This window comes from Prionailurus bengalensis, chromosome D4 (assembly GCF_016509475.1).
Source record: "Prionailurus bengalensis isolate Pbe53 chromosome D4, Fcat_Pben_1.1_paternal_pri, whole genome shotgun sequence".
NCBI lineage: Eukaryota > Metazoa > Chordata > Mammalia > Carnivora > Felidae > Prionailurus > Prionailurus bengalensis.
The window spans coordinates 585,198-609,647 of record NC_057359.1 but is presented as its reverse complement, the minus strand read 5'-3'; the positions used below and the strand labels follow the sequence as shown (position 1 = coordinate 609,647).

At 42.2% G+C, this 24,450-nt stretch overlaps 2 protein-coding genes across 5 annotated transcripts in view; one reads left to right on the top strand and one right to left on the bottom strand.

The window, feature by feature from the left end:
- Positions 1–24,450, bottom strand: part of LOC122474716 (centromere protein P) — a 231,176-nt gene that overhangs the window by 90,517 nt on the left and 116,209 nt on the right. The window lies entirely within an intron of this gene.
- ASPN (asporin) lies at positions 750–23,644 on the top strand. The gene is made up of 8 exons (XM_043565781.1): positions 750–1,003; positions 7,319–7,595; positions 10,573–10,685; positions 14,512–14,725; positions 15,834–15,944; positions 19,863–19,956; positions 20,577–20,715; positions 22,852–23,644. The coding sequence occupies exons 2-8, from the start codon at positions 7,346–7,348 to the stop codon at positions 23,047–23,049; spliced, it is 1,119 nt and encodes a 372-aa protein (XP_043421716.1). The 5' UTR covers positions 750–1,003; positions 7,319–7,345; the 3' UTR covers positions 23,050–23,644.

Genomic DNA, 24,450 nt, shown 5'->3' with positions numbered 1-24,450 from the left:
ACTGTGCGCGTCCACGTGTCGGGATGCTCCCGGCAGCCAGCCAGCCAGCCAGCCAGCCAGCCAGCGCCGGACCCGGTGGGTCTTTCCCGCAGACAGAGACGCGTCCTCCCCGGAAGGAAGAGGCCCTAGCCGCCGTGGGAACCGGACGCTGTCGCACGGGTGAGAGGTAACGGTGTGCCAACGATGCCTGCCGTTCTTCTCAGGGGAGGCTGCCCTCCTGCTCCCACGTGTCCCGGAAGGTGCATGGTGACGGCTGGTGCTCCCCTAGGGACGGCGCAAGCCGGCGTCCCGGGGTCCGTGGATCGGTCTGCGCCGCAGCGCACCGGGGCCTGGGCCGCGTCCCCCCCCCCACCCCGTGTCCCTGTGGCAGGGCCGGAAGCTTCCGAGGGGAACACTGACCGGCAGCCCTGATGCAATGGCTTCAGCCACCAGCAGAGCACAGCAGCCCGGCTCCTTTCTCAGGTATACCTGGACTTGGGGCTTACCCTTCAATCCCGTGGGTACTTTTTTACCAAAGCCGGGAACTATTGTGCTAGTCTATATAGGGGGAGCGATTTTTAAATGTGTCAGTATTCGTTCGTTCATTTAAGAATTTCAAAAAGTATATTTTCAGATCAGGTATTTCTTGAATGACTTTGACTGCACTTTGAATGGCCAGCAGCCATGCATTATTAAACTCTCTTTTTTTTTCTTCAGAATCTTCCAGTAGACGTCTAGGGTTTAGCTAGAAGTCTTGGCTCCGGTACAAACAGTGATGGAAAACACATGAGCAGTAACAAGTTTTAATCTCGCCCCTCAGTCCTAACATGGGCTAATCTGTGGAGGCAGCTTACTCCAGTGTCACCCAGGGTGCCGCCACATCAGGCTCCAACGAGGGTGTTTTTCTTTTGAACGTAACACCTTCTCATCTCTTCTCCTCAAACAGCACCTGAGAGCAGGGGCATTCCGGAGAAGCAGTACACGGTGGGAACTTCTCTCAAGAGGCTGACTCTCTTTTTACAAGGTATGTTTCTAAGTCTTTCTTTCACGGACAGGGTACTATTATTTTGTAGTTGATATAAAGGGTACATTAGTGTTATTAGCATAAATGCTTGTACGTTAAATGATAAAGAGTATCTGCACAATTCCTTAAAAATCAGCACTTAAATACATACCCTAAAATTATTCTAGCCTTTAAGTTTTATATATAATGGATTTATTCTCATGTAATTGTGACTTTTACAGTTAAATGAAAACCTGTTATTATGCTTTACCATATGTTTAACATAGCTGATTTTAAAAATCATTTAAAGAACTTAGGAAAATAACATTACCTTAAAATAATTAATGATATGAAGTCTGGGGATATCACAAATACATTAAATGAAACAGTAAATATTAAAACTGTTATTTTCTAATGTGTTTTCAAAATGTATGAATTATTCAAATGTCACACATTTGAATTATTCATATTTTTCCTTGACGAATGTCTTCCTTATTCTTATGTAATGAGATGGCACTGGACAGTTAACATGGAAATCCATAATAATTCCAAGAAAGAATATTTATCAGCAATACTTCAACTAGGTCTATATCCAATACGAGAGATCAGTTTTCTTTTCACAAAACTCCAATCAGAATTTAAAATAAAGATTTCCTTTGTCCCCTCCCAAAGTAAATTTTTAACTGAATCTTAGATTTAAAAAGATTAAACAGAGTACTTGATACTCTGCTTCCTCCTCATCTCAGCAGCGCAGCGTTCCTCCTCGTTCATGTGCTCAGAGGTTGTGGCAGCGACAGCAGTGGACACATGGTGTAGGATTAAGTCACAAAGAAACCCGAGGGGTCTAGATCTCTCTAAAAACAAAGTGCTGTTCTTTTCAATCTCACTAAGAATCACTGAGTTGTTTAAAAAGAAAAAAAAGGAAATACAAAGAAATCATAAGCCCACACACATGTGAAAGCATGTTGATGTTTTTGTTTTCGGTATTTCGCAATACTGTGTGGTGGAAAGGAGTCTTCTGTTACCACTAGCTACTACACTAAAAAAGAAAACCTGGGTACCTGACCTGAGGTTCGAGACAAAACAGATTAACTTTACAAGCACAAGTCTTTAGGCGCCGTAAGAGACAGTAGAAAATAAAGAGGCAGGAGTTCTTTGTTTCTTAAGATGCCCTGAAAAACTGGTGAAGGACAAAAACTGGTATAAAAGGAAAAGAGGCCAGCAACTTCTTTATCAGATGTGATTTATACTTCTACAGTAAAGCTTATTTCTTTAAGGGCAGTGTGGTCTTTAAAAGCATCAGTTTCCTTCCCAAAAGGTATTGTGGGTAAGTTTCCAAATGCATGTTTGGACGTTCACTTTCAGGGCTGAGCTTTGACTGTACCTGGATTTAGCTTGGATGCCTTCTGTGGACACACGGAGCACGTCCTGTCACATTTACACACTGAAAACTACTACCAGCATTTGTGAGCGGATAGGGACATGTCAGCCAAGGGGGATGGCTGCCAGGCAGACCTTTAAGCATGGGATTTAAAAGCATAGTGGCTTATTTTCCTAATAATAGTGTCAGAGGAAATACCATTTCACTTAGACAAATTTTCCATTCTAAGTTTGTGGAACATTTAAGTGGAAAATAGGAGTTTATGCAAATTCAGAAAGACACTTCTTAGCTCCATTTCCAGTCCTGAGAACTTGGCCAAACCGCCTGCCCCGTCCTCTCCAAGGAGAGTCTGGTTACTGTCTGGAAGTCACTGTGGGATTCAGGCCTGTGTGGAGGGGCCGAGCAGTGGGAGCAAAGAAAGCCTCCCAGGCCTCTCCTGGCTCCAACGTGCCGTGGTTTATTAATAACAGCAGTAGCACTGAAGTAGTATTCCAGATATTATTCTGATTAGAAGAAACTTGAAACCAAAGTCCAAAGCTTTCCATGAGTAAGAAACTCTGGCAAAACTGGTCTAAACTGGGGAAATACTGAGTCTTCCTAAGAACAAGACACAAACATCTTAAAAAGTTTTAAAAATAGCACAATCTAATCATTGCCCACACTAATCAAATAAGAGCTTAAGCCTAAATATGAATAAACTCCAGATTTTTAAAATAAGGCAAAGTCACATTATTTTAAATAAGAAATAATATTCTCTATATTCTTTCTGAATAATAGGGAAAAACACTGCTTGCTATACAGAGTTCCCTCCTGGACATGCCAGTATTTTTCTGTGGGTAAGAAACTGGTCGGCTAGAATAGGGCAAGGTTTGGGGTCTATAATCACTTGTACTTTACCGTGGCTTTATCACCTCAGATAAAGGAATCACAGAACCAAGGCTTGCCTGACTTCTCTTTCTAAAGAAGGAAACAGGATAAAAGAATGCAAAAAGATCACATTAGTTTTACATGGCTAACAGAAGTCAGAAGTAGCAGAGAGAGAAGAATATGCCAGAAGGCACTTTTGGTCTCAATATAGAGAATTTCCTATGAAGCACAGATGGACAGCAGTGGAGCCGATGCCTCTCGAGGAGTACGTTTCCTGAGTCGTCTCCCTGGAGTCATGCAAGCAGAGAGTGGACACGCTAACCGACCCAGAATGTTCTGGGGAAGCTCCAACACCGGGAGGCGGTCCACCCAGATGACATTCCTTGCCTCCACAAGTCTCTTCCCTCACTGGCAGGAGAAGGACCCCAAGGAGGCAGGTACAAGGGGGTGCTGCTCCATCAGCCAGCAGCCAGAGGGCCCACCTCCTCCGAGACAAGGAGAGAGGAAGGGGGAATACTGGCTGATGTGCCTCCTGACCCCCAGGTGGGCTGGTCTGCAGCCCTGATGCCTGGTGTCCTCTTCCCCTTCACTTGTGCGTGGCCCTCTAAGTCCTCCCAGCTCTGCTCCTCACGGTACTGTCCCTTAACACCAGTCACACCTGGTCCCTGCCTCCACCCAGCTCCTGGGCTCACCTAGGTCAGGGGGCAGCAGGACTGCAGCAGGAAGCAGCAGGAGTGAAGGGGAGTTGGCCTCAGGAAACCATGGCCCCAAAAGATTTCCCATGTGGACACTGCTGTTTGACTTTTGCTACAGAAGTGGTGGGAAAAGGCAAATGTATACGGAGGACCAGAGCCTGATATTTAAATAGCTTAAAAATTACACCCCCAGAGAGAGTAAAACAATCCTTCACTCAATAGCCCACTCTTTCTCTTACTAGTTTTGCGTATTCTATTTTAATCTTTTTTCCACGTGTATTTTACAGATGGCTTTATATTTATTGGTCTCAAACAGTAAACTAAGGATATGAGGAGTAAACAGACTTCTGGTGAAGAATTTTCCTTTATGAATCTGGGGACCACACACCTGGAGATCTCTCCAGAGTGCCGGCCATGGTGCACACAGTTGGCACGCCTATTTGCAGTTCAGTTCTGTTTACTGACAGGCATTTATGGTTCAGTGTTTCTACGAATGCCCCTGACATTCTGGCATTGGCTTTTATAACACGCCCATGCTTGGTTGAGAGCAGCAGATTGGGGGCCATGGTTTTATTTTTTAAGGAGGGAAACGAGGGACAGAAGAGCCTCTACTTCACAGATTCTGCATCCTAATACTGTGCCTGGTACACAACAGGTCCCTGATAAAATGCCCACTGAAAAACTGCAGCAACCTCAAACAAAGGCAGAAGATAGGATCGCAAATGGCATTTAACTCAAGAGGGGCAGCTATGGACACAGAAGGCAAAGCTACAGTGCAGAACAATGTTAAAGAGTAAATTGGTACCAGGGACAAGCTTTGGTTTGGCTAAGGACCTACCCAGGGCTGAATGACCTAGGGAAAGGGAGCTTCAGAAGGTCAACACAAAGCTGGGAACCAAGTATTCAGGAGCCAGGAGCCCCACAGAAGCATAGGGGATCAAAGTTGGGCAGGCAGCTGGAAAGCAGAAATAATGTGCCAGAGACGAAGTGATAGTGGAAATGAAGCCCAGGTGACCTTATCAGGCACCCACGCCAGGATTCCTGGGTGACTGGACACAGAATGGGAACCTGCCTGTCCCTGAGCCAGCTGACAGATGCTGCTGGGCCTCATGCTGCCAGCACAGGGTCCCTGCCCATATGAATCTGACCACACGACCACTCCCTCCCATGGCCCCTCAGTCCAGGCTGTGTGTGTAACCCCTTCCTGTGCAGATGTATGTCAGCTGCAGTGTGTAGACTGGCTGAAGAAGAGGAGATGACAGTGTGCCTATAAGGCCACCAGAATGCAGGATGAAAGAGAGTGTTCCCTCATGGGTTGCAGCAGAAAATGCAGACAACAGGCTGGGACATGTGAGCTGTAACTTGGGTCTAATTCTTTTGGAGGCCACAGACGCTCTCTGTGCCTCCCACCCCTCTTAGTTAAGGTGAAGGACGTGTCTAGAGTAAACTGAATTGACCACTTTGTAAGGCAGGGAGGAGGTGGGAGGCCAGGGCTGGCTCTGAAGTGAATTATTAAAATTAAAAATGTGTATATCCTATCCTTAACGTAATCCAGTGTGGGTTATCACAGAGAAATCTCATGTTAGTGATGTCCAGCTACCCAGTGGACAAGATGTTCATGTTGCCATTTAAATTTCTAAGATTTAAATAATGTTAATTATCAGGTTAATAACTGATGATGGATTTTTTTTTCACCTTCCTTTGGTGATTAAAAGACATACCACATATAAATGAATATTTTCATTAAGATAATTAATTCATTTCTGATGCCTAAGTCCAAAAGAGCAAGGCCACACAGAGAGGTTAAAGCTGATTTCTGGGTTCTGAGAAACTGGAAGCAGCTGGTGTGACTCAAGGATTTGGGGGACTGGGTCCTCCTGAGGCTGGACCACCTGTGACAGACTCTGGGAGTCCTGTGCAGCTATCACAGGCTGGCTGCACTCCTGGGGACCGGGCTGAGGGATATCCTGGGATGGCCAACACAGCCTCACCAACTGTATGCAGCCAACTGCACACCCCAAGGGAAGACTGCCATTAGTCTGTTTTAGATAATTTCATAATGCTTTCCATTTTTGAAAATTACAAAGAATGGATGCTTCACAAGGATCACACAGTTAAGAAACCATGATATGTAACATGTATGTACATATATGGTATGTAAACATGCCTGTGCGAAAATCTGCCGTAAGAGGACAACAAATCTATTCTCAGAAGGTTCTTAATCATTCATTCCAGTTTTGTGTGGGCTTTAAAAATTACAACTGAAAACAAACAGAACTCCGTGGAAAGATGAGAAAGAAAGAGTAAGAAAGTCTGGCCCTCAGATGCTCTGGATCAGGTACTGGACAATGGAACAGATTAGAAGGAAGAAATCCAAGTGACACTGTGGAAACAGTGACCAAGTCTAAGAGTGAGGCTGGCGGCGGGTGGGGATCAGTTATAGAAGACTCCAGATGTGACGCCAAGGGGGCACACGGGCTTTGCTTTGAAAGGGACACAGATATTAAGGCAATGGAAGGATTTGGGGACTAGGGAGTCGGGTATGATGCTTTTGTTTTTAAAAGCATTTATTAGTTTCCTAAGTATAATAGTAGTACTTATTGGCAATTATAAAATTAAAAAAAAAAAAGACACATCAGTCATAGTTCCACCACCCAGGATTATCATCAGTTAGCTATATTTGTGCTAGGTTTTTGTTTGAGTGTTTGTAACTATACTTTATGCATTGATTTTTTACATTTGTTTTTGTAATTTCAAAATTACAATTTTCCATATTTTTAAACTTCTTTGCAAATATTTTGTGGGCTCCAAAGTATTTCAGGGAAAACATATACCCTATTTTGATTATTTCCCCCTAACCATTCATATGGTCTTTAACGTTTTTACTATTATATGTAATTTTGTGATGGACATCTTTATGCACATTATTTCCTGAGGGGTGCCTGGAGGACTCAGTTGGTTAAATAATGGGGTCTTGGTTTCAGCTCAGGTCATGATCTCATGGTTTGTAAGTGGAGCCCTGCGTTGGGCTCTATGCTGACAGTGCTGAGCCTGCTTGGGATTCTCTCTCTCCCCACCTCTCTCTCTGTCCCTCCCTTGCTTGTTCCCTTTTTTTCTCTCTCCCTCAAAATAAATAAATACTTACTTAAAAAAAAAAAAAAAAGAATTCTATCCCAAGACTAGATTACAAAAAGTAGAATTAGTAGACAAGAAAAATATTTTTAAAACTTCCAATGCATATTGCCAAACTGCTTTCCAAACACTTTATAAATTTACTGTCACCCTTGCAACGGGTCTGAGTGCCATTCTGTTGTGTTCTTACTGCTCTGAGAAATGCACGGACACAGGAACCAATTCTGGTTAAACTTTAACTTAGTCTCACTGTCTCCTTAGTCCAAGGCTGGCCCCTCACCAGGCGACATGAAGGGGTGTGTGCTCCTAGTGCTCTTGGCTTTGTGCTCCGCCAAGCCCTTATTTCACCCTTCATATGTGACACTGAAGAACATGATGCTGAAGGACATGGAAGACGAAGGGGACAGTGACCTTGATGCGGACAACTCTCTTTTTCCAACAAGAGAGCCAATTAACCCCTTCTTCCCGTTCGATCTGTTCCCAACGTGTCCATTTGGATGCCAGTGCTACTCGAGAGTTGTACACTGCTCTGATCTAGGTAAGAACACACATCAACTTGTTTTCGAGAAAATGTCATTCTGGCAAAATTTAAAGGATAGGGAGAGTTCTCACTGAAATTTCAAAAATTAGCTCGCTAATTATAAAGCAACTTTTAAGATTTTTGAAAATATAACAAACTCAAAGTATATCCAAACTTATTTTAAAAATCCAGAAAACCAGAGAAAAGCAATGGGAATTTCATATATAGAACACTTCCTTCTCTTCTCAAATTTGAAACAAATGCTTCCTTTTCATTCTCTTCAGAGAGAATGGATGTCACTGTGGTTTCATTTCAGGATGTCAGCAGGCTGATACTGTGCTTTCTAGTAACATTCTACAATGACAAAAAATAAACGGCCTGTCTAGAACAGGTTATAGAGTTTGTGAAATCTCTAATCTAGACTTTTTAAAGTCAGTGCTCTATTCTGTTTTGAATGATTTGGGTTTAGAACGGTCTAGAAAAATGGTTGAACCAAATCACTTTCCAAAGTCTTAAAAATGTGTAATTCTCAGAGTACTTTATTTTTTTAATACTTCCAATGAAGATGCTTTCAAATAGAGGCCTGCACTCAGAGCCTGCTCAGGGAGAGGGTGTGATGGGGAATACACATCAGGGGTTACTGTGCTGGGCTATTTCCAGGATGAGGGAAGACTCAGACCTGCCCCACTGCAGGAAGCTAAGGTGTGGCACACGCCTGTCATTCTGGGCCTAGAGGCCCAAGAGGGCCACTTCCAGGGTGTACGTGGGCAGCTGGTGCCTCTGAGTGCTTTAGACTCACTTCCCTCTGCCACGGCACTTTTACAATCCACTGCAGAGATTTCAATAAAGTATGCATTTGCGGGACAACGTATGAGAGGGGAACAAAAAGCATTCACAAAAGAGGAGCTTATGATGGGCTAACATCACTGGGAAGGTCTTGATGGAAAATGCAGGCTAGGAAAAATGGGTTTTAAGTTTATCTCTGGCATTCTGGTGAGGAAGAGATGACTACCTGTAAGCAGGGCCTGAGAACGGCCGACTGGAAGCACACAGGGGAGGGAAGGGCAGCGGGAAGGGAAACAGAAGCCAGGGCAGACGGGGCAAAGAAAGGTCGGGGTTAGGGAACAACAGAATGTGCTGCCATTATTTCTAAACTGCTGTTATTTATAAACTGCGTCCCAGGCAGGACAGGCTCATGTAAGTGGGGCTGGCTCTGGGTTAAGAGTGACCAAGGAGGCACTCACCTTCAGCACAGACAGTCCTCTGGGGTGGCCTCCACACTTGCTCCAGAGCAATGTTACCTGCTTCCACGTGAAGACCTGGGAGGAGACGTCACCCAGCTCCGTCCCAGGACAGTGACTGCCATGAAAAAGCTGAGAAAACCCAGTGACTTCCTGACAGCCAGCTGGTGCAAACAGTGTTTTCCTTGCACAGCCTCCTATATATTTAGCTTTGAAAAACCCTACTAGACAAAATTTACCCAAGAATAACCTGTAATAGTCCGACACAGGTGGTACACACTTCACTCTCCCACGTGACCACGACGATGAAGAGGGTCTTTCTCCCTCAGAAAATCAGTTTCTGTTTAGAGCTCCCAGTTTCACCAGGGGTGGGCTGAGCGAGGCCATCCCAGTCCACATTACCTGGTGCTTTCAGCAGAGCCACCGCTTTCCTCCAAGACTTTCTACTTCACTTCCTTAGACCCAAATCGTCTCCTAACAAAACTGCTACCTTGCTAACCTACCAAGTTACCCCTGTTGCCTCTTCCTGTCTATGGTCAAATTTCTTAAAAGAGTGAGTCATCACTGTCAACCATGGAGGGGAAAGTAGTGAGGGCTACAGGAGGCAGTGCTGACACTCTCAGCAGATACTGAGCCCTTGCTCTTCAGGAGCAAGGATGGCTCCCCCAAAAGCATACTGACAGCTGTAACTCCCTGTAAGATGCATAAAAAAGATGAACTGATGAACAGCAAGTGTAGTAAAATGTTGATGGTAGAGAGAGAATATGGGTTTTCACTGTAAAATTCTTGCAACTTATCTGTATGTTTGAACATTTTGACGGTAAATGCTGGGGAAAAGCAAGAAGGCCCCATGTTCATCAAGCATAACTACCATATGGCCTGTCTGACAACAAGCAGGGGTGGGCAGGTTCAGCCATCCAGGAAAAGCAAGAAAAGAAAGGAAGAAATGCATTGTGTCAGCTCTTATAATTTCCTGGTCTTCTTTGTTTTTTAATTCAAGAGGGGAAAAAACACTGAAGTCTTTTTTACTGAGTACCTACACAAGGAGACAATGCAGCTGTGCCTTATCTGAGAGGACAGAAAGAAGGCTATTGTCACACCCGCTGAGAAGCTCAGGCTGACAGGCACCCAGGGAGCCTCTGGCCAGAGCAATGGCTGGAAGAGACCCAGCGCTGAGGGGGAGAGTTTCCGGAAAGGTCTACCACACACCCAGACATCAACAATGAGATACAGATGAGAAAGTTTGTGTAAATCAAATAATTTACAACTAAGTAGAGGAGTTCATTATTAAAGGAAATACATGTAACATTTTTATAATGCCCATGAAAATAATATAATTTATTTTCTAAGCACAACTTTCTACATGTTGAGGCTTCTTAAAATGATGAAAACCCACAGGTTACAATTCTGCACCACAAGAGCCTGAGAACTGGCACAGAGTGTGAATACTTCTCAGCCAAGTGCCTGGGCAGGAGCTGCCCCTCAGTGGTGGTCACCCCTTGCAGTCATGTGGGCACACCCTCATGTACCTCCACTTCACGTCTCCTTGTGCAGATGAGCAGTGGCAGCTAGACCCAGCTAGAAACCTTGCAAAAATAAGTAAGTGACTTGAAAAGGTCTTCAGGACTTTTCAAAGAGCAATGTTATTGCTATCTGTTTCTTACTGGTAATCATGGATTTTAACCCGCATTGGTGTCAAATTAGAAAACTCTTTAGCATACAGTATGTGTGTAACATGTTTGTTTATTTCTCAGGTTTGTCCTCCGTCCCAAGCAACATTCCATTTGATACTCAGATGGTTGACCTTCAAAACAATAAAATTAAGGAAATCAAAGAAAATGATTTTAAAGGACTCACCTCACTTTATGTAAGAACATATATTCATATTTAAGCGAAAATCTATTGCTGCTAGAAGGATGACTTGTATTTTGTTTTGTGTCAACAAGTCTTACTTTTCTGTGTGTGAAGAATGACAGAATCCCTGTTACTCAGCAGTGTCTCATGAGAAATTATAGATTTAGTTAATAATTCAATTCAAGTGATGCTAACTGAAGCAGCGGCCGGAGCTAAGACTACAAATAAATGGTCCTACAGGGCTCATGATCTATTCAGGTAATCACAGTCACTGTGCATGAAAATGAGTAAGAAGATGATGATGACGATTTACAGGAATGCAATTAGCATACAGTATGAGGAAATGTGTCCCTAAACTGCTGACTTACTGGAAGACACCATAAGTCTGAGAGCAGCACATGCAATATATCTAATAGCTAACTGATTAATATATATTTGTATGGCTTTTCTTCTAGAACTTTAAAAATGAAAACTAATTTTTCCTTACAATATTTGTTAATATTTTAATTTTCTAAGAGTTAGAGAATTCTTACTTTTGTGTTTAATACTTAGAGCCTTTAGATTGTAGCAAGTAAAATTTCTAATCTAATTTGGAATTTGGTGTGGGAAGAGCCTGATTCCACACTGTCACAGCCATGGGGGTGTCCTCTCTTCTCCTCAGCACAGAGTTAGGGTGGGGGCCCCTTTTCCGCACCAGGCTGTGGGGGTAAGCCAGTATGAACTAGTGCTGCCTTCAAGGCCACGTGTGTACATTCTCATGCTGTGCTAGAGGAAAGACATGGAAGGCCTGTCACCTGTAGGGCAGTATCACACTAAGAGGGGAAGGTAGAGCTACCACGGCCACATCATTCTCTTGCGGCCACCCACGTAGGCCTATTCTCCTCCTGTCCTCTTGGAGGCCACCCTGCCTTCTCGTCACACTTGGGTCAGTGCATGGACCCTGATGACCCGTCCTAGTAGGCAGTGGAAGGGGACCAGCTGAGTCCCAGCACGGTTGCTGTCAGCTGGATGAGTGAGGACATGGAAGCTGGCCATGTTCTAGGCACCACGAGGAACATTCCTCCTTCCTTAGGCTCTCTCTCAATCCTCAAGCCAAGCCTGCCTGGTGAGGAGGGGCACCCTGAGGGGGGCCAGGCCAGCCTCCTGGCAAAGACACGCCTCTCCGTGCTGCCAGGTGTGGGCTCTTGGGACCGTGACTCCTCCCCTCCCTTTCAAGGGTGCTGTGCAGACAGCTTAGATTCAGCTCCGTATATAATAAAGTTTTCATAAAAACAAAAGAAGAATGATTGGAAGAGCATGTATTTATCTTATAATTGAGGCCTCACTAAAATATGAGAACAGCCCCACCAAGAATCTGTCTAGTCTACCCCACCACCTTCTGACCACAGGAACTCATGGAGAATGGCAAGGCCATTACTAACTCTCAGAAGTTGGAAATACAGCCTATGAATGCTTCTACCCCTTCTTCAACTTTATATTGAGCTACACAACCACAAGAATAATTAATGCCCTATTTTTCAACTTTATTTATTTAGAGGTTGAGAGAGAGAGAGAGAGAGAGAGAGAGAGCAAGCAAGGTAGGGGCAGAGAGAAAGAGAGAGAGAAAATCCCAAGCAGGCTCTGCACTGTCAGCATAAAGCCCGAGGCGGGGCTCGATCCCATGAACCACGAAATCATGACCTGAGCCAAAGTCGGATGCTCAACTGACTAAGCGAGCCACCCAGGTGTCCCAATGTCCTATTTAATACCAAAATCATAAACAGTTTAAATTTAATTTGTCATAGAACCTTGTGGCATTTTAGGAGTATCCCAGGGACTCAGCCCACTTGTACTCCCATTATTCACTGGGAAAGGAGAGTCTGAAAGGTGTCAGGAGCTGGGTTACGCCTCAATTTCTGTCTGGTCAGTTTTATGTGGCACTGTGTCTGGAGTCAGGCAGGCCTGGGCTCAAACGCTGGCCCCAGCAGAAGAAGCAGGCACTGGGACAGTGGCTCGCCTGGCTAAGCATGGCCTTCCTGTGCTGTGAAAGGGCTGTAATAATGATATGGAAGTCAGAGAGGCTATTTAGAGGAATGAATGCATGTCAGGTGCTCAGCACACAGCTATTAACTGGGGTGCCAACAGCCCAGTGCTTCCAGACTGGCTCAATGTAAAAGCACTTCTTAGGACACACACTTTATACCTGTATTATAGGCATGCTGCATATTTTAAGACATTTAATTATGTATTTAATTAAGACATTTAATTATATATTTAAGACATTTAATTATATCAACTCATATGGTACCTACCCTTAAAGAGAACCAAAATGCTTTCTCAGATATTCTGCAAATTCTGTGTGTTTTAGCTGCCTGCTTGGCTTTCTGGTTCTTACCCAAGGCCAGTCCAGCAGCAGAAAGAGGGTGAGATCATTGCATGCATGTCCAGCCTGCCAGCTAGCTATTACAGCCTCATTTACCACGAGGACTCACTGTCCAGCTTCTCAAAGGCTCTCCTTTTCTTGTCTCCTGTCCTTACATATAACCATACTATGTGGGGCTCTGGGACCTTTGTGTGTAAGCCAGCACTGAAGGCACAGTGTAGCTGGAGACACTCTGCCAGCCCACCCTGCTGGGTGGCCTCTGTGGCCCCAGGTAAACACCCACTCCACTCTGCACCCCTCACTCCTCCTTCCTGGTGGCTCTGAAGATGCATGTCCCAGCGGGAGGCTGCCCTCAAGCCCACACACGCTCCCGCTGGGACCCCTGGCAGTGGGGGCCTACGGCAAGTGCCCACCGGAGCAGACAGGACTCACCAGGTCGCTGCCCCGCCCGGCCCTACACCCTAGTGTAACCAAAGGAAGGAGAACAAACTTAACTGGCGGCACACAGGAAAACGTACGTGTTACCACGTGGTAACAAAATGCAATTTCCTCTCCTCCCAGGGTTTAATCTAACTTCTGGTGAGGTCTGTAACAGATGGTGTATCTGAAAGAAGGGTAAGGAAAGGACCTACAGGAAACAACAATAAGGGGAGATTAGCTACCAAAGTCTTTGTATTTCTGCTGTGGAAGGAGCACAACATAAGTAACACCAGGAAGGCATATTAAGTCAGTGTAGAAACACCAGGAAGGTGGGTGTGGACTGGGCTGGGTGACAGCAGTCGTCAGCACAACCACCCTACAGCTGCCCTCTGAAGGAAGCAGGGGGATGGAAGGTCACAGGGAACAGAGCCCCAGCCACCGCCATGCCCCTGGGAATGGCGAGTAGTTCCCGCACCCAGCACCCCTGGGGCAGCAGCCAGGCGCCCTCCACACTCAAGGGGGGGGCTCTGTCACTCCCTGGGCTTGCAGCCTCTGAGGCACGGAGAAGGGCTGAAGCATCTCTCAGGACACATTAGGGTCTCCCCAGTATCTGAGATATGCCGAATGCTGGGGGCATTTTGCAGGACTTTGCTCCTACAGGTTTCCAGTCTGGGAAAAATGGTTAACGTCAGAAAACGTAAAAGAAATAAGGTTTTAAAAGTAGATAAAATCATACAAAAACGTATTTGGTGTGACAGAATAGAATTTTAGATACAATACCATCGATCACTTCCATGCAGGGAAATGGTGGGAGGTGGGCTAACTATATTAACACATCACCTGCTGAAAGACAAACTAAAGCCTCAAAATCACTCTGTTCTAACTCAGTAGTAAATATTTTCTTTAGCCTAGATTGGGCTGGGGGAATTGTTTACATAGTTAATAAAGTATATGAATGATATAATTCATATTGGTTTCCATGAGCACACTAATCACTGCAGAATTGGTAAATCAAATCCACTTCACAATATGGTGTAACTCTTTATGCTTTACCTAGGCTTTGATTCTGAACAACAATAAGCTAACAAAGATCCACCCAAAAGCCTTTCTAACTACAAAGAAGTTGAGAAGGCTGTACCTGTCCCACAATCAACTAAGCGAAATACCATTTAATCTTCCCAAATCGCTAGCAGAACTCAGAATTCATGATAATAAAGTTAAGAAAATACAAAAGGAGACATTCAAAGGAATGAATACTTTACATGTTCTAGGTAAGTTTATGCAAATGAATGGGACATTTTGGAATTATAAGCAATATGCAAATGTAGAGATCTTTACCATTATCAGTAATTTTAAGACTGGTAATTTCTGAAATTAATTTTTTTGAATCTGATAATCTTTATCTAGATAAGCCATTTACAAATCAAAGTATAACACACAATTCATACCATGTAAAGAAACCTGCCTTTTGTAACACATGCTCTCAGGAATCCCCTTTGAAGCACCTAGTATGGTTTCAGTTTTGACTGCACCCTAACTGGTAAAAATCTATTCCTCAAATTTAACTTAAAGGTAGTATTTTAAAAAAATAAGAAAGTTACTCCTACACCAAAAAAAAGGTAGTATTTTTAATGTATTGTATAAACTACTCAAATGCAATGCACAAAACTAATTTGGTGATTATTTGGAATGTACATCTAATTTATATCATCTGCTTTAAGACTGCTAAGCTAAGGGCTTTTTTGTTGTACATCATAAGCTCCACCCTATCCTACTTCTAACACCCACGGTCTAACCCCACCACCGCCCTCCACAATATTCATTCAGAGTTCACAATCAATATTCTCATTTATTCACATATTCAGTTCAGTCAGACGGCTGGCACTTACCAAATAGCCTCACTTACTGGCATCTCCTCAAAATTATATTTGTTTATCAAGTAACAATTTCTAATTGACTTATAATTTTAAAAGCTTAGGTGACAAATGCATACTGGAAAACACAAATGTTTTAAATTATATGAAGGATTTTTTTTTTTCTAATGTAATATTAACAAAATATGCTCGTGGTGAGAACAGAGTGATAACAAGTCACGGACTTAGTAATTCAAAGCAAAATTCTATTATATACTAAATCTATCTTAGTATTAATCTACTATAATATAAGCATATTGCTATTTCAGGCTATATAATACAAAGCAGTCTTTCTCTGAGATGAACAGAAAGGGAACAGACAGACACAGAAACAAACACCTTGAGTGAGGCAGGGTAAAGGATGAAATTCACACTTCTCAGAATGTTCTTGGGATGTCTGTCTCTGCACTGTGCTCTCCTTCATACGCAATGAATGCACGCCAAATTATGTCATTTGCCCCCACAGAAATGAGTGCAAACCCTCTCGATAATAATGGGATTGAACCGGGGGCATTTGAAGGAGTGACAGTATTCCATATCAGAATCGCAGAAGCAAAACTGACCTCAATTCCTAAAGGTTTGTATTTATTTAAGATAAAGTACTTTTAAAACACTGTCATTTCTAAATGGCCATCAAAGGTACTGATATAAGCTGTATGCAACGTCAAAACCACACTGCAGTCAGAACCCTCATTACCTGCGTATTTGGTCAGGGTAGGATGGAATTTACTGTTTTCTCACACACACAAAGAGCCATATGTGCTTCCCCCTGCCCCCCACCCCCAACCAGTATAAAACCAGAATCTTTTGTTTCCCCAGTGAGAACAAACATGAAGAAGTAATGAACTTTTAATTTTCCTTCTCGTCCCTGACATTTACTCATCTATACCTGTCATTCTGTGAAGTACCTGCTAGGGGTGGGCATTCTCTAGAGAAGAAGGTTGGGGAAGATGCTTGGGGCCGGAGACCCTTCCTAGCCATGCAGCAGTAATACGGGGTGCAGCCTTCAGGCCAGATTGGGGCAGATGCTGGCAGGGGTATGTATGCACCCTGTACCCCATTCTTCACTAAGGTGCTGTGCAGATTAACGGGCCAGTGAGCAGAGAGGTTAGAGGGTGGTGTGAGGCACCGGGTGAATGCCCTGTCCTGACATAACCCTTTTGCCAGAATGGGCACCTTGTTCTTTACCACGTGGCCTGAAGCTGGTGCCTCAAAGTGAGATGCATCTAGAGCCTGCTAGCGCTTCCCTGCAAGCTCCCAGTCTGGCCATGAACTCGACAAGTTCACCTTTCTCAGGACTCCTGCTCAGAGTCCATTCCTTGTCTGACAAGGGTACCCGCTCTCACTTATGATGACTGCCTGAATCAGAAAGATCAGTACCTAAGATCAACACTACAGTTCCCTTTCAAACAGCTCTGGCCTTCAGTGTCCACAGTAAAAGCAGCCACTTCATAACCTGTTTCTACTGCACACCTGACTCAGAAGATTAACAAAACGAACATCAACTGTTAAGTTAAAAACACAGCAAAGCTGTTTTTATGAATCCAGTGGTGATCTTTCACAAAGGAGAAAAATCATAAAGTAAAAGTGGAAAGACAATTTTTTTATATAGGAAAAATCAGTTTAATTCAGAACGACACAATTTAAAAAACCACCTTATCTGGCTTTCGATAAGGTGGCTGTTTTTCAACATGAAACCTAAAATGTTTTATTTACCTTCTCATCTTTAAAACACCAACAAAAATACATGCCACTTGACAAGTTAAATACAGAAATGCCTTGTACGTGCTAAAAGCGGACACAGTCGAGGGGCAGGTAGAGAGCAGGACAGGAGGGCCGTGGAGGAGAGAGAAGGCTGCTGCCCCCCAGAGCTGCGCTCCCCAGAAGCTTCTCCTAGGCTGCAATATCTGGACAGCAATTCTCTTCAGATGTTGGTGTATCTTAAAAATGAAGGTTTGACTTCTCACAATGCTTTCAAGATTCTTCCAAAGCCTTAAGGAACATATTACATCTCTAGAAATTTAAATTGGAATTAAATCTCTCATCTTATATAACTACTCTTTCAAGATATCTATGACATTCAAAAACCAGATAAATTTTTTGTTTTCATAATTTATTTGCTAACGTGTTAAGGCTGACTGCTGAAATGTAATTCAATCATAACTACCCACCCCTGCCCCCCCGCCCTGTGGCAGGATGAAGTTAGGCAGAGGTCCAAAGGGTCCTTACCAGACCTGACAAATTGACATAAGGAGAGTGAAACATATTCTCCTCTCAGTTCACTTGGAAAATTCTGCTACATAATAGCACTGCATGGAAGGGGAAGACAGCTGTTTGCACACCGGGTAGGAATTGCAGTATACCTGCACAAAAGCATGCCAGTGCTGTGCACAGTCACTGAGCTACGGCCCCAAATTCATACATCACTCATTTACCCAGTAGAGGCTATACTGTTCTCTTTGGTTATCCACTTTCTCCATGCTCTAGGAAAGGGAATAGTCCCCTCAAGTTCTACAAACCCTGTTCCAGAAAGTTTCCCTGACTGCTCAACATGAACAGATTTCTCTCTTTGACTTGCTACCGCATATTCTAGAATAGGCCGGTACCTTTTTAGTGATTTCTATATGTATGATGGATTTGCTCCGTAAGTACATAAAATCTCTGAAGACAGAACCTCCCCCCTCTTTTTTTTTTTTTTTTAAACATATTGGAGTAGTCATTCCATGAATATAATTAAGCTCAGCTAATTAGAATTCAAGAAATTAGAACCCTCTTCAGTTTAGAATTGTTTTCCTGCCCTCTAGTTTTATTAATTTTAAAAACCAAAATAGACTCTGTAATCAACATAAATTCAGCCAGGAAGAATACTGATATTTGTAAGGATATTTCAATTACCGTCAACAGTCTACCACTAATAAAGGAAGGAAATGTTTCAGTAAGAGTTGAAAAAAAGAACGCCTTCCTTAGCTAGCTAAGTAGAACCTATGGTTAACAAATAATACTTTATATATAGAAGCCTAATATAATGAAGTGTGATTTAATTTTCTGGCTATCTTTTTCGCTCCAGTCTCTGTTAATCTGGGGAAGGCTGGGGTCCGAACACGCAGGGGTGAGAAGAGAAGGTGCCCACATTCATTCACAGAGTACCTGGCATGTGCCAGGTTACACTGGAGATGTTCCTCCCAATTTATGCAGAAACTACTACTAATGGAAGAGAATAAATACTTCAATGGATCTAAATCCATGTGTTCATAAAGATACGAAGAAAAATTTCACTGGTCACCACTGGGCATCACACCAATTTATTACTTAAAAGAAGAGAGCATTTATGCTGTCTTTTCTGTAAAAACTGTATTACAAAGTGACTAAATAATTGACGAAGGAAAATTCTTTAGAGAAGAATCCTACCTAATAAATGCATTAAGCATGACAAAAATCAGAAAATCACCATTTTCCCATTCTTAATGAAATAATGGACCTTGTAGAAAGGGCTGATCTACTGATTCTAATCGGTCTCTAGATTAACCACCAGCTCATGAGAAAAAGGGGCTAAACGACTAAGACAAATGCTATGTGGAAGCCATCAGTCTAATACACAAGTGAGCATCTCAAACAAATCATTACCTGAAAGAAATCCATGCAGGATGGGGAAAAAGGAGGAAGTATGTACTTAATAGTAGAAGAAATTTTAAGAGATGGGAGAAACAAATGCATTCTGTAAACTTACATTTGGATCCTGACTTGAACAAATCAACTGTGAAACACCGTATATGAGATCATCCGGGAAAGCAAAATTCAGTGATTGTAAAGAGCCGCTCTAATTCTGTCAGCTGTGACACGGGTGAGACAGCCATGTGGAAACAAGAGGACCTTGTCAGTTAGAGACATCTGGTGAAATGTCACCTTACAGGTGAAATGACATTATATATGGAATTTGATTTTAAATACTCCAGCTAAAAAGATGTGCCTGGGTGGCTCAGTCAGCTAAGTGTCCAACTTCGGCTCAGGTCATGATCTCATGGTTTGTGAGTTTGAGCCATGCGTCGGGCTCTGTGCCGACAGCTCAGAGCCTGGAGACCTTCAGCTTTTGTATCTCTCTCTCTCTCTGTCCTTCCCCTGCTCATGCTCTTTCTCTCTCAAAAATAAACATTAAAAAAATGTTTTTAAATCTTAAATACTCTAGCAAAAAGACAAGTAAATGAAGAAAAACAAATCAATAAAGGCAGCCAATGAGAAATAGCTAATGTGGTAGATGAAAATATCTTGGAAAAATGGAGATAATTGTTGATGTTGGACAGCAATGTGTTGGCTCCTAAAACTAGCTTCTATTTTTGTGTATACTTGAAATTCTCCATAATAAATAGTTTAAAAAAAAAAAAAACAGATCTCTAAAAGACTGCCAAAGTCTACAATGTGAAACTTAACAAGTAAATAAATAATAAATGGGGCTTGGTTTTGCCTGACCTAACATGCCTATTACTTTTCTTATCTCTAGAACTTCCATCAGCTTTACTGGAGCTTCATTTAGACTATAATAAAATTTCAACCGTGGAACTCGAGGATTTTAAACGATACAAAGACCTGCAAAGGTAAAAGCCCTCTAGACCCCGACTCAGAAGTGGTAGTGATATGATGGATACTAGCGAGACCCCTTGGAGACCCCTTGAAGGGCCCTAATCAAGTCTGTCATTGTCGTGAAGGGAAAACCAAGAGGGACACCAAGTGGAAGGAGGAGAAGAATACTTCTCAAATGTCCCTGTTGTTAATGCAGGTTAGATAAAGACTTCGGTGACAGTGGAAAACACAGACAGCTGTTACACCCTGAAACGGGTTATTAAATGAAACCAGGAAGTACCTTTCTCTGAACACACATGCAAATAGGTCAGGTGTATGCTTTCCACTCAGTTGTGGTGTGTTCAGCTGTCACAAGATCTGCTTAAGAGTTGATACAGTTGGGGCGCCCAGGTGGCTCGGTCGGTTAAGCATCCGACTTCAGCTCAGGTCATGATCTCACGGTTCATGGGTTCGGGCCCCATGTCGGGCTCTGTGCTGACAGCTCAGAGCCTGGAGCCTGCTTCAGATTCTCTCTCCCTCTCTCTCTCTCTGCACCTTACCCACTCAAGCTGTGCCCCTCTCTCTCTCTCAAAAATAAATACTTGTTTAAAAAAACAAAAAATAAAAGAGTTGATGCACTTTATGCCATTTTTAGGCTGGGCCTAGGAAACAACAGAATCACTGACATTGAAAACGGAAGTCTTGCTAACATACCACGAGTGAGAGAAATACACTTGGAAAACAACAAACTAAAAAAAATCCCTTCAGGATTACAGGAGTTGAAATATCTCCAGGTAAAACGTTCCACTGGTGTTTTGTAGATACTAGTACTTTCCTTTGTTTCTGTGAAACATGTGAGGACCTGAGGCAAAGACAAAACCAGAAGTAAGGGTAGCGCACATGCAAAGACTGTCCAGTTGCCTGAGGTGTCCTAAGACAGGGCTTCTAAGGAGATGTTAGCTAAAATATTGTCAGGTGCCATTTCCACCTGCAGTCTCTCCTGCCCCTGAAGCCACCATGGTGAAGTTATTGACCTGGCTACTTTCAGGTCTCAGGGGCGGCAGGGGATGCTTATGTAAAGGCAGGACTGGTCACCAGGAATCCAAGGAGGATCACATATCTTTTCATTCTGGAAACATTTCACAAAGAGCATAGAAACAAGGTCCCAGGTATTTTCATTTATCAAGTGTTAGATTAGAAATGTGTATGATTAAAAAAATTCAGGCCACAATACAGAGTCAAAAGTCAGTATCTGGAGCGTCATGGGTTCACATTTCTTCTTCTTCATTGTTAGAAACTTTTTTGTTCTAATCTGACAAGTCTTGACTAGGTGGGAGGGGGCCCAAGAATCCTTGGAGTATCTGATAAAATTTTAGATCCTTCCAAGAACAAAAAATGAAGACAATATTTTGTACAAGCTTTTAGGAGTTTCACAGATCCCCCTGATTCTCATCTACTGTCTTCCAATCAAGAATCCCTACTTAATCCCTTCTGACCTCAGTCCACTTTTCTCGTGTGCCTTCCTCGATACACAACATCCTCATCTTCCAAGAAGCAAAACACATTGAGAAAAAAATGGGCCTTGAGTCACTGCTGCTTCTAGATTTCTTCCCGATTTATCTTTAAAGAAGTTTTGTTCACTACACTCCATTGAGATAAAAGCCATCAAAATGGATGTGGTTAGAGACAGGTGTTCATCTCAAGGTTGACTTTTACTCTGAATTTTTCAAATGCTGTATTTAAATGTCTAACCAGTGAGTACAACCTGAGTCTTTTCCTTTCTCAAGTCATCGCCAATTTGCGTTCTTTATTCCACCAGAATTTACTCTGATTCCAGCTCGTCTGCTTTTAAACCTACCTATACTCTTGCTAGCATTTTTCTTTTAATGAATAGAATTAGAACACAAAAAACAGAATTATAAAGAAGAACACAAGTCAGAAGGGTACAATTCAGCCAACGTTCACAAAGCAAACATGTCCATTTCCAGCACTGTTTCTCATTCCCAGTGAGGTCAATGCTGCAGAAATCTGTACCTTGCACTGACCCTGAGCTGCTGGGAAACATGCATGAACCACACAAAGCACCTGTCACAACATCCCAAGACAGATAGAGGGCACAGGGGGCTCCAACACCAAACTTAAAGCTTTTAACAATGTCTCAAGTGCTCATGACTGGCTCAGATCAGTCTCACCAAAATGTAAAGGCAAATGTAACGACAGCCAGAACCACTACCGTAGCTGTGGCTAAAAAGGCTTCTACTTTTTCATGTGCCAACATACTGTCAGTAGAATGCTTTTACTTCTCAGAAATCTCAGCTCCCAAAAAGACCAAGGAAGAATTTAAAGGGCTATTAAAGGGAATGCAGAGTTCCTATACTGTCCATTCTTTCTGAATAATAATTTAAAGATTCAAATGTTGATGCTGTATGCAGATATGTATACAAGCTGTCGACAGACATTATTTTTCTATAAAACAACTTACAAAAAGAGCAGCTCTACACTTCTCTGCCTTGATCACAGAGAATGCTAGCTAACAATTCATATTCACATTGCAGGCCTAACCATAGGAGAATTCTATTCTTCTGCTCATCTAATACTTTTTATGCAAACCCAGAGTTGTAAATATGGCACTGCAGCGCGCATGCACTGTTATGTACCAAAGGGCGGGGGTGGAGGTGGGGCGTTTGTGCTCTGGGCCACGGCAGGCAGCCTCCATACTGTGTTGATACAATAAGTATTTAACAGGCATAAACAGACAAATACATATATTTTAACGAAATACAGTCAAATCAGTATAAAATAAATGGACAAATAAAGCCATGAACAAATGTGGACTATAAAAAGAACATTTTCTTTTTACATTTTACATTTACATTTACATTTACATTTTATTATGTACTTTTAATCCATTCTTTCTCCTACTGCCACAGATAATCTTTCTTCACTCTAATTCAATTACAAAAGTGGGAGTGAATGACTTCTGCCCAACAGTACCGAAGATGAAGAAATCTTTATACAGTGCGATAAGTCTGTTCAACAACCCGGTGAGGTACTGGGAAGTGCAGCCCGCGGCTTTTCGCTGTGTTGTAGGCAGAATGAGCGTGCAGCTCGGGAACTTCAGAAAGTAGTAATTAGTAATATCCATTTAATATAAAATTTAGAAATTAATACATTTGGAATACTTGAACTCTGTTAAAAATGGTGGTATTATGCAAATCAGCAAAAACCTATTCCTACATGGTAAGTCCCCTGACTTACTTTATGACAAAAAATTTCAACAGAATTTTGCAAAACTATTGCTCCATGAGGATCAAGAAAAACAAGCACGTACTGCAGTTTCCTTCTGTACACAAATGATTCTGCATAAATCTCATGCTTGAACATTCTTTTCTCAGTAACAAAAAAATAATACAATCAGTATTTAACACTTTGTTATCAAGTGCATTTTAAAAAGAACTGTACTGTAAATGGAATGCTTGACTTAGCAAAATCTGTGCTCTTTCGTTTGCTGTTAGCAAACCAAAATTGACAAGAATGGCTTCATGGAGAGCACATTATACTATTCTTAAACTTTCTTTAATAACTTGGGTGGTACTGTAATGTTTCTATTAATGCTGAAGTATGGTTTTATATAATCTTATTCAAATTCCCATATTTTAGAGGCTTACTGTCTATATGTTTAAACTAACTCCTTATAATAAAGCCTTCAGTGTTTATTATCAACTTGACAGATGCTATTCATAACATCTGGTTTCAGACTACAGCACATGCTTTTTAAAATTAATGATTATTACCGCATTATAAAACCTCTACGAAAAAGCAAAGTGTTTACATAAATCTGTAATTCACATTGTTTATTATCTCAGTTATTATAAGCTTTCAACAATATGTCAATTGTTGCGCGATATGACAATGTCACCTTGTATGTAAGGAGTACTTTCAAGATGTCCCTTCTAAGACCTCAGTTGGAAGAGCCTAGATGGGTACTGTCCATTCTATAAAAACTGTCTATTCAAATATGACAAACTGAACAACTCTGAAAACACAGCTGGTATAAATGAACAGGCAGAATAGTAAACAAAACACAAAGGAACCAAAAGCTCTGCGTAAAAGAATCCTTTATCTATTTTTTATTCACATTCAACATAGGCAAAACTAGAAAATAAAAAAAATTAAAATATTGGCTTCAAGTAAAATATTTGTGCTTTGGTTTAATTTTTCTCCTCCTGCCCAGTAACATAAACTATTTTTCAGAAAACTCTAATTTATATATGACACTTTTGGCACAGTATTAATGCTTTTACATAGTAACATTACTGAAATACTCCAAATTATGCCTGTTATGAAAGATAATGCTTTATCTTAAATTACCCCCAAAACTAGATTTTAAGTAATTTTGAGGGTAGCAGAAAAATATTACATGTATGTAAGATGGGGTGGAGGGTTTGAATATCCAGGTCAGGAATGGGTAAATAGGTCTTGTTTTTCCTAGTGAGGGTCTCCAACTTTGGCACTGCTGGCATCCTGGG

What these genes read in the sequence shown, in the direction of transcription:
- ASPN (XM_043565781.1), top strand. Translation starts at nt 7,346, where the DNA reads ATGAAGGGGTGTGTGCTCCTAGTGCTCTTGGCTTTGTGCTCCGCCAAG. An exon ending in TGTACACTGCTCTGATCTAG is followed by an intron (nt 7,596 to 10,572) that starts GTAAGAACACAC and finishes TTTATTTCTCAG; the next exon opens with GTTTGTCCTCCGTCCCAAGC. An exon ending in ACTGACCTCAATTCCTAAAG is followed by an intron (nt 15,945 to 19,862) that starts GTTTGTATTTAT and finishes TCTTATCTCTAG; the next exon opens with AACTTCCATCAGCTTTACTG.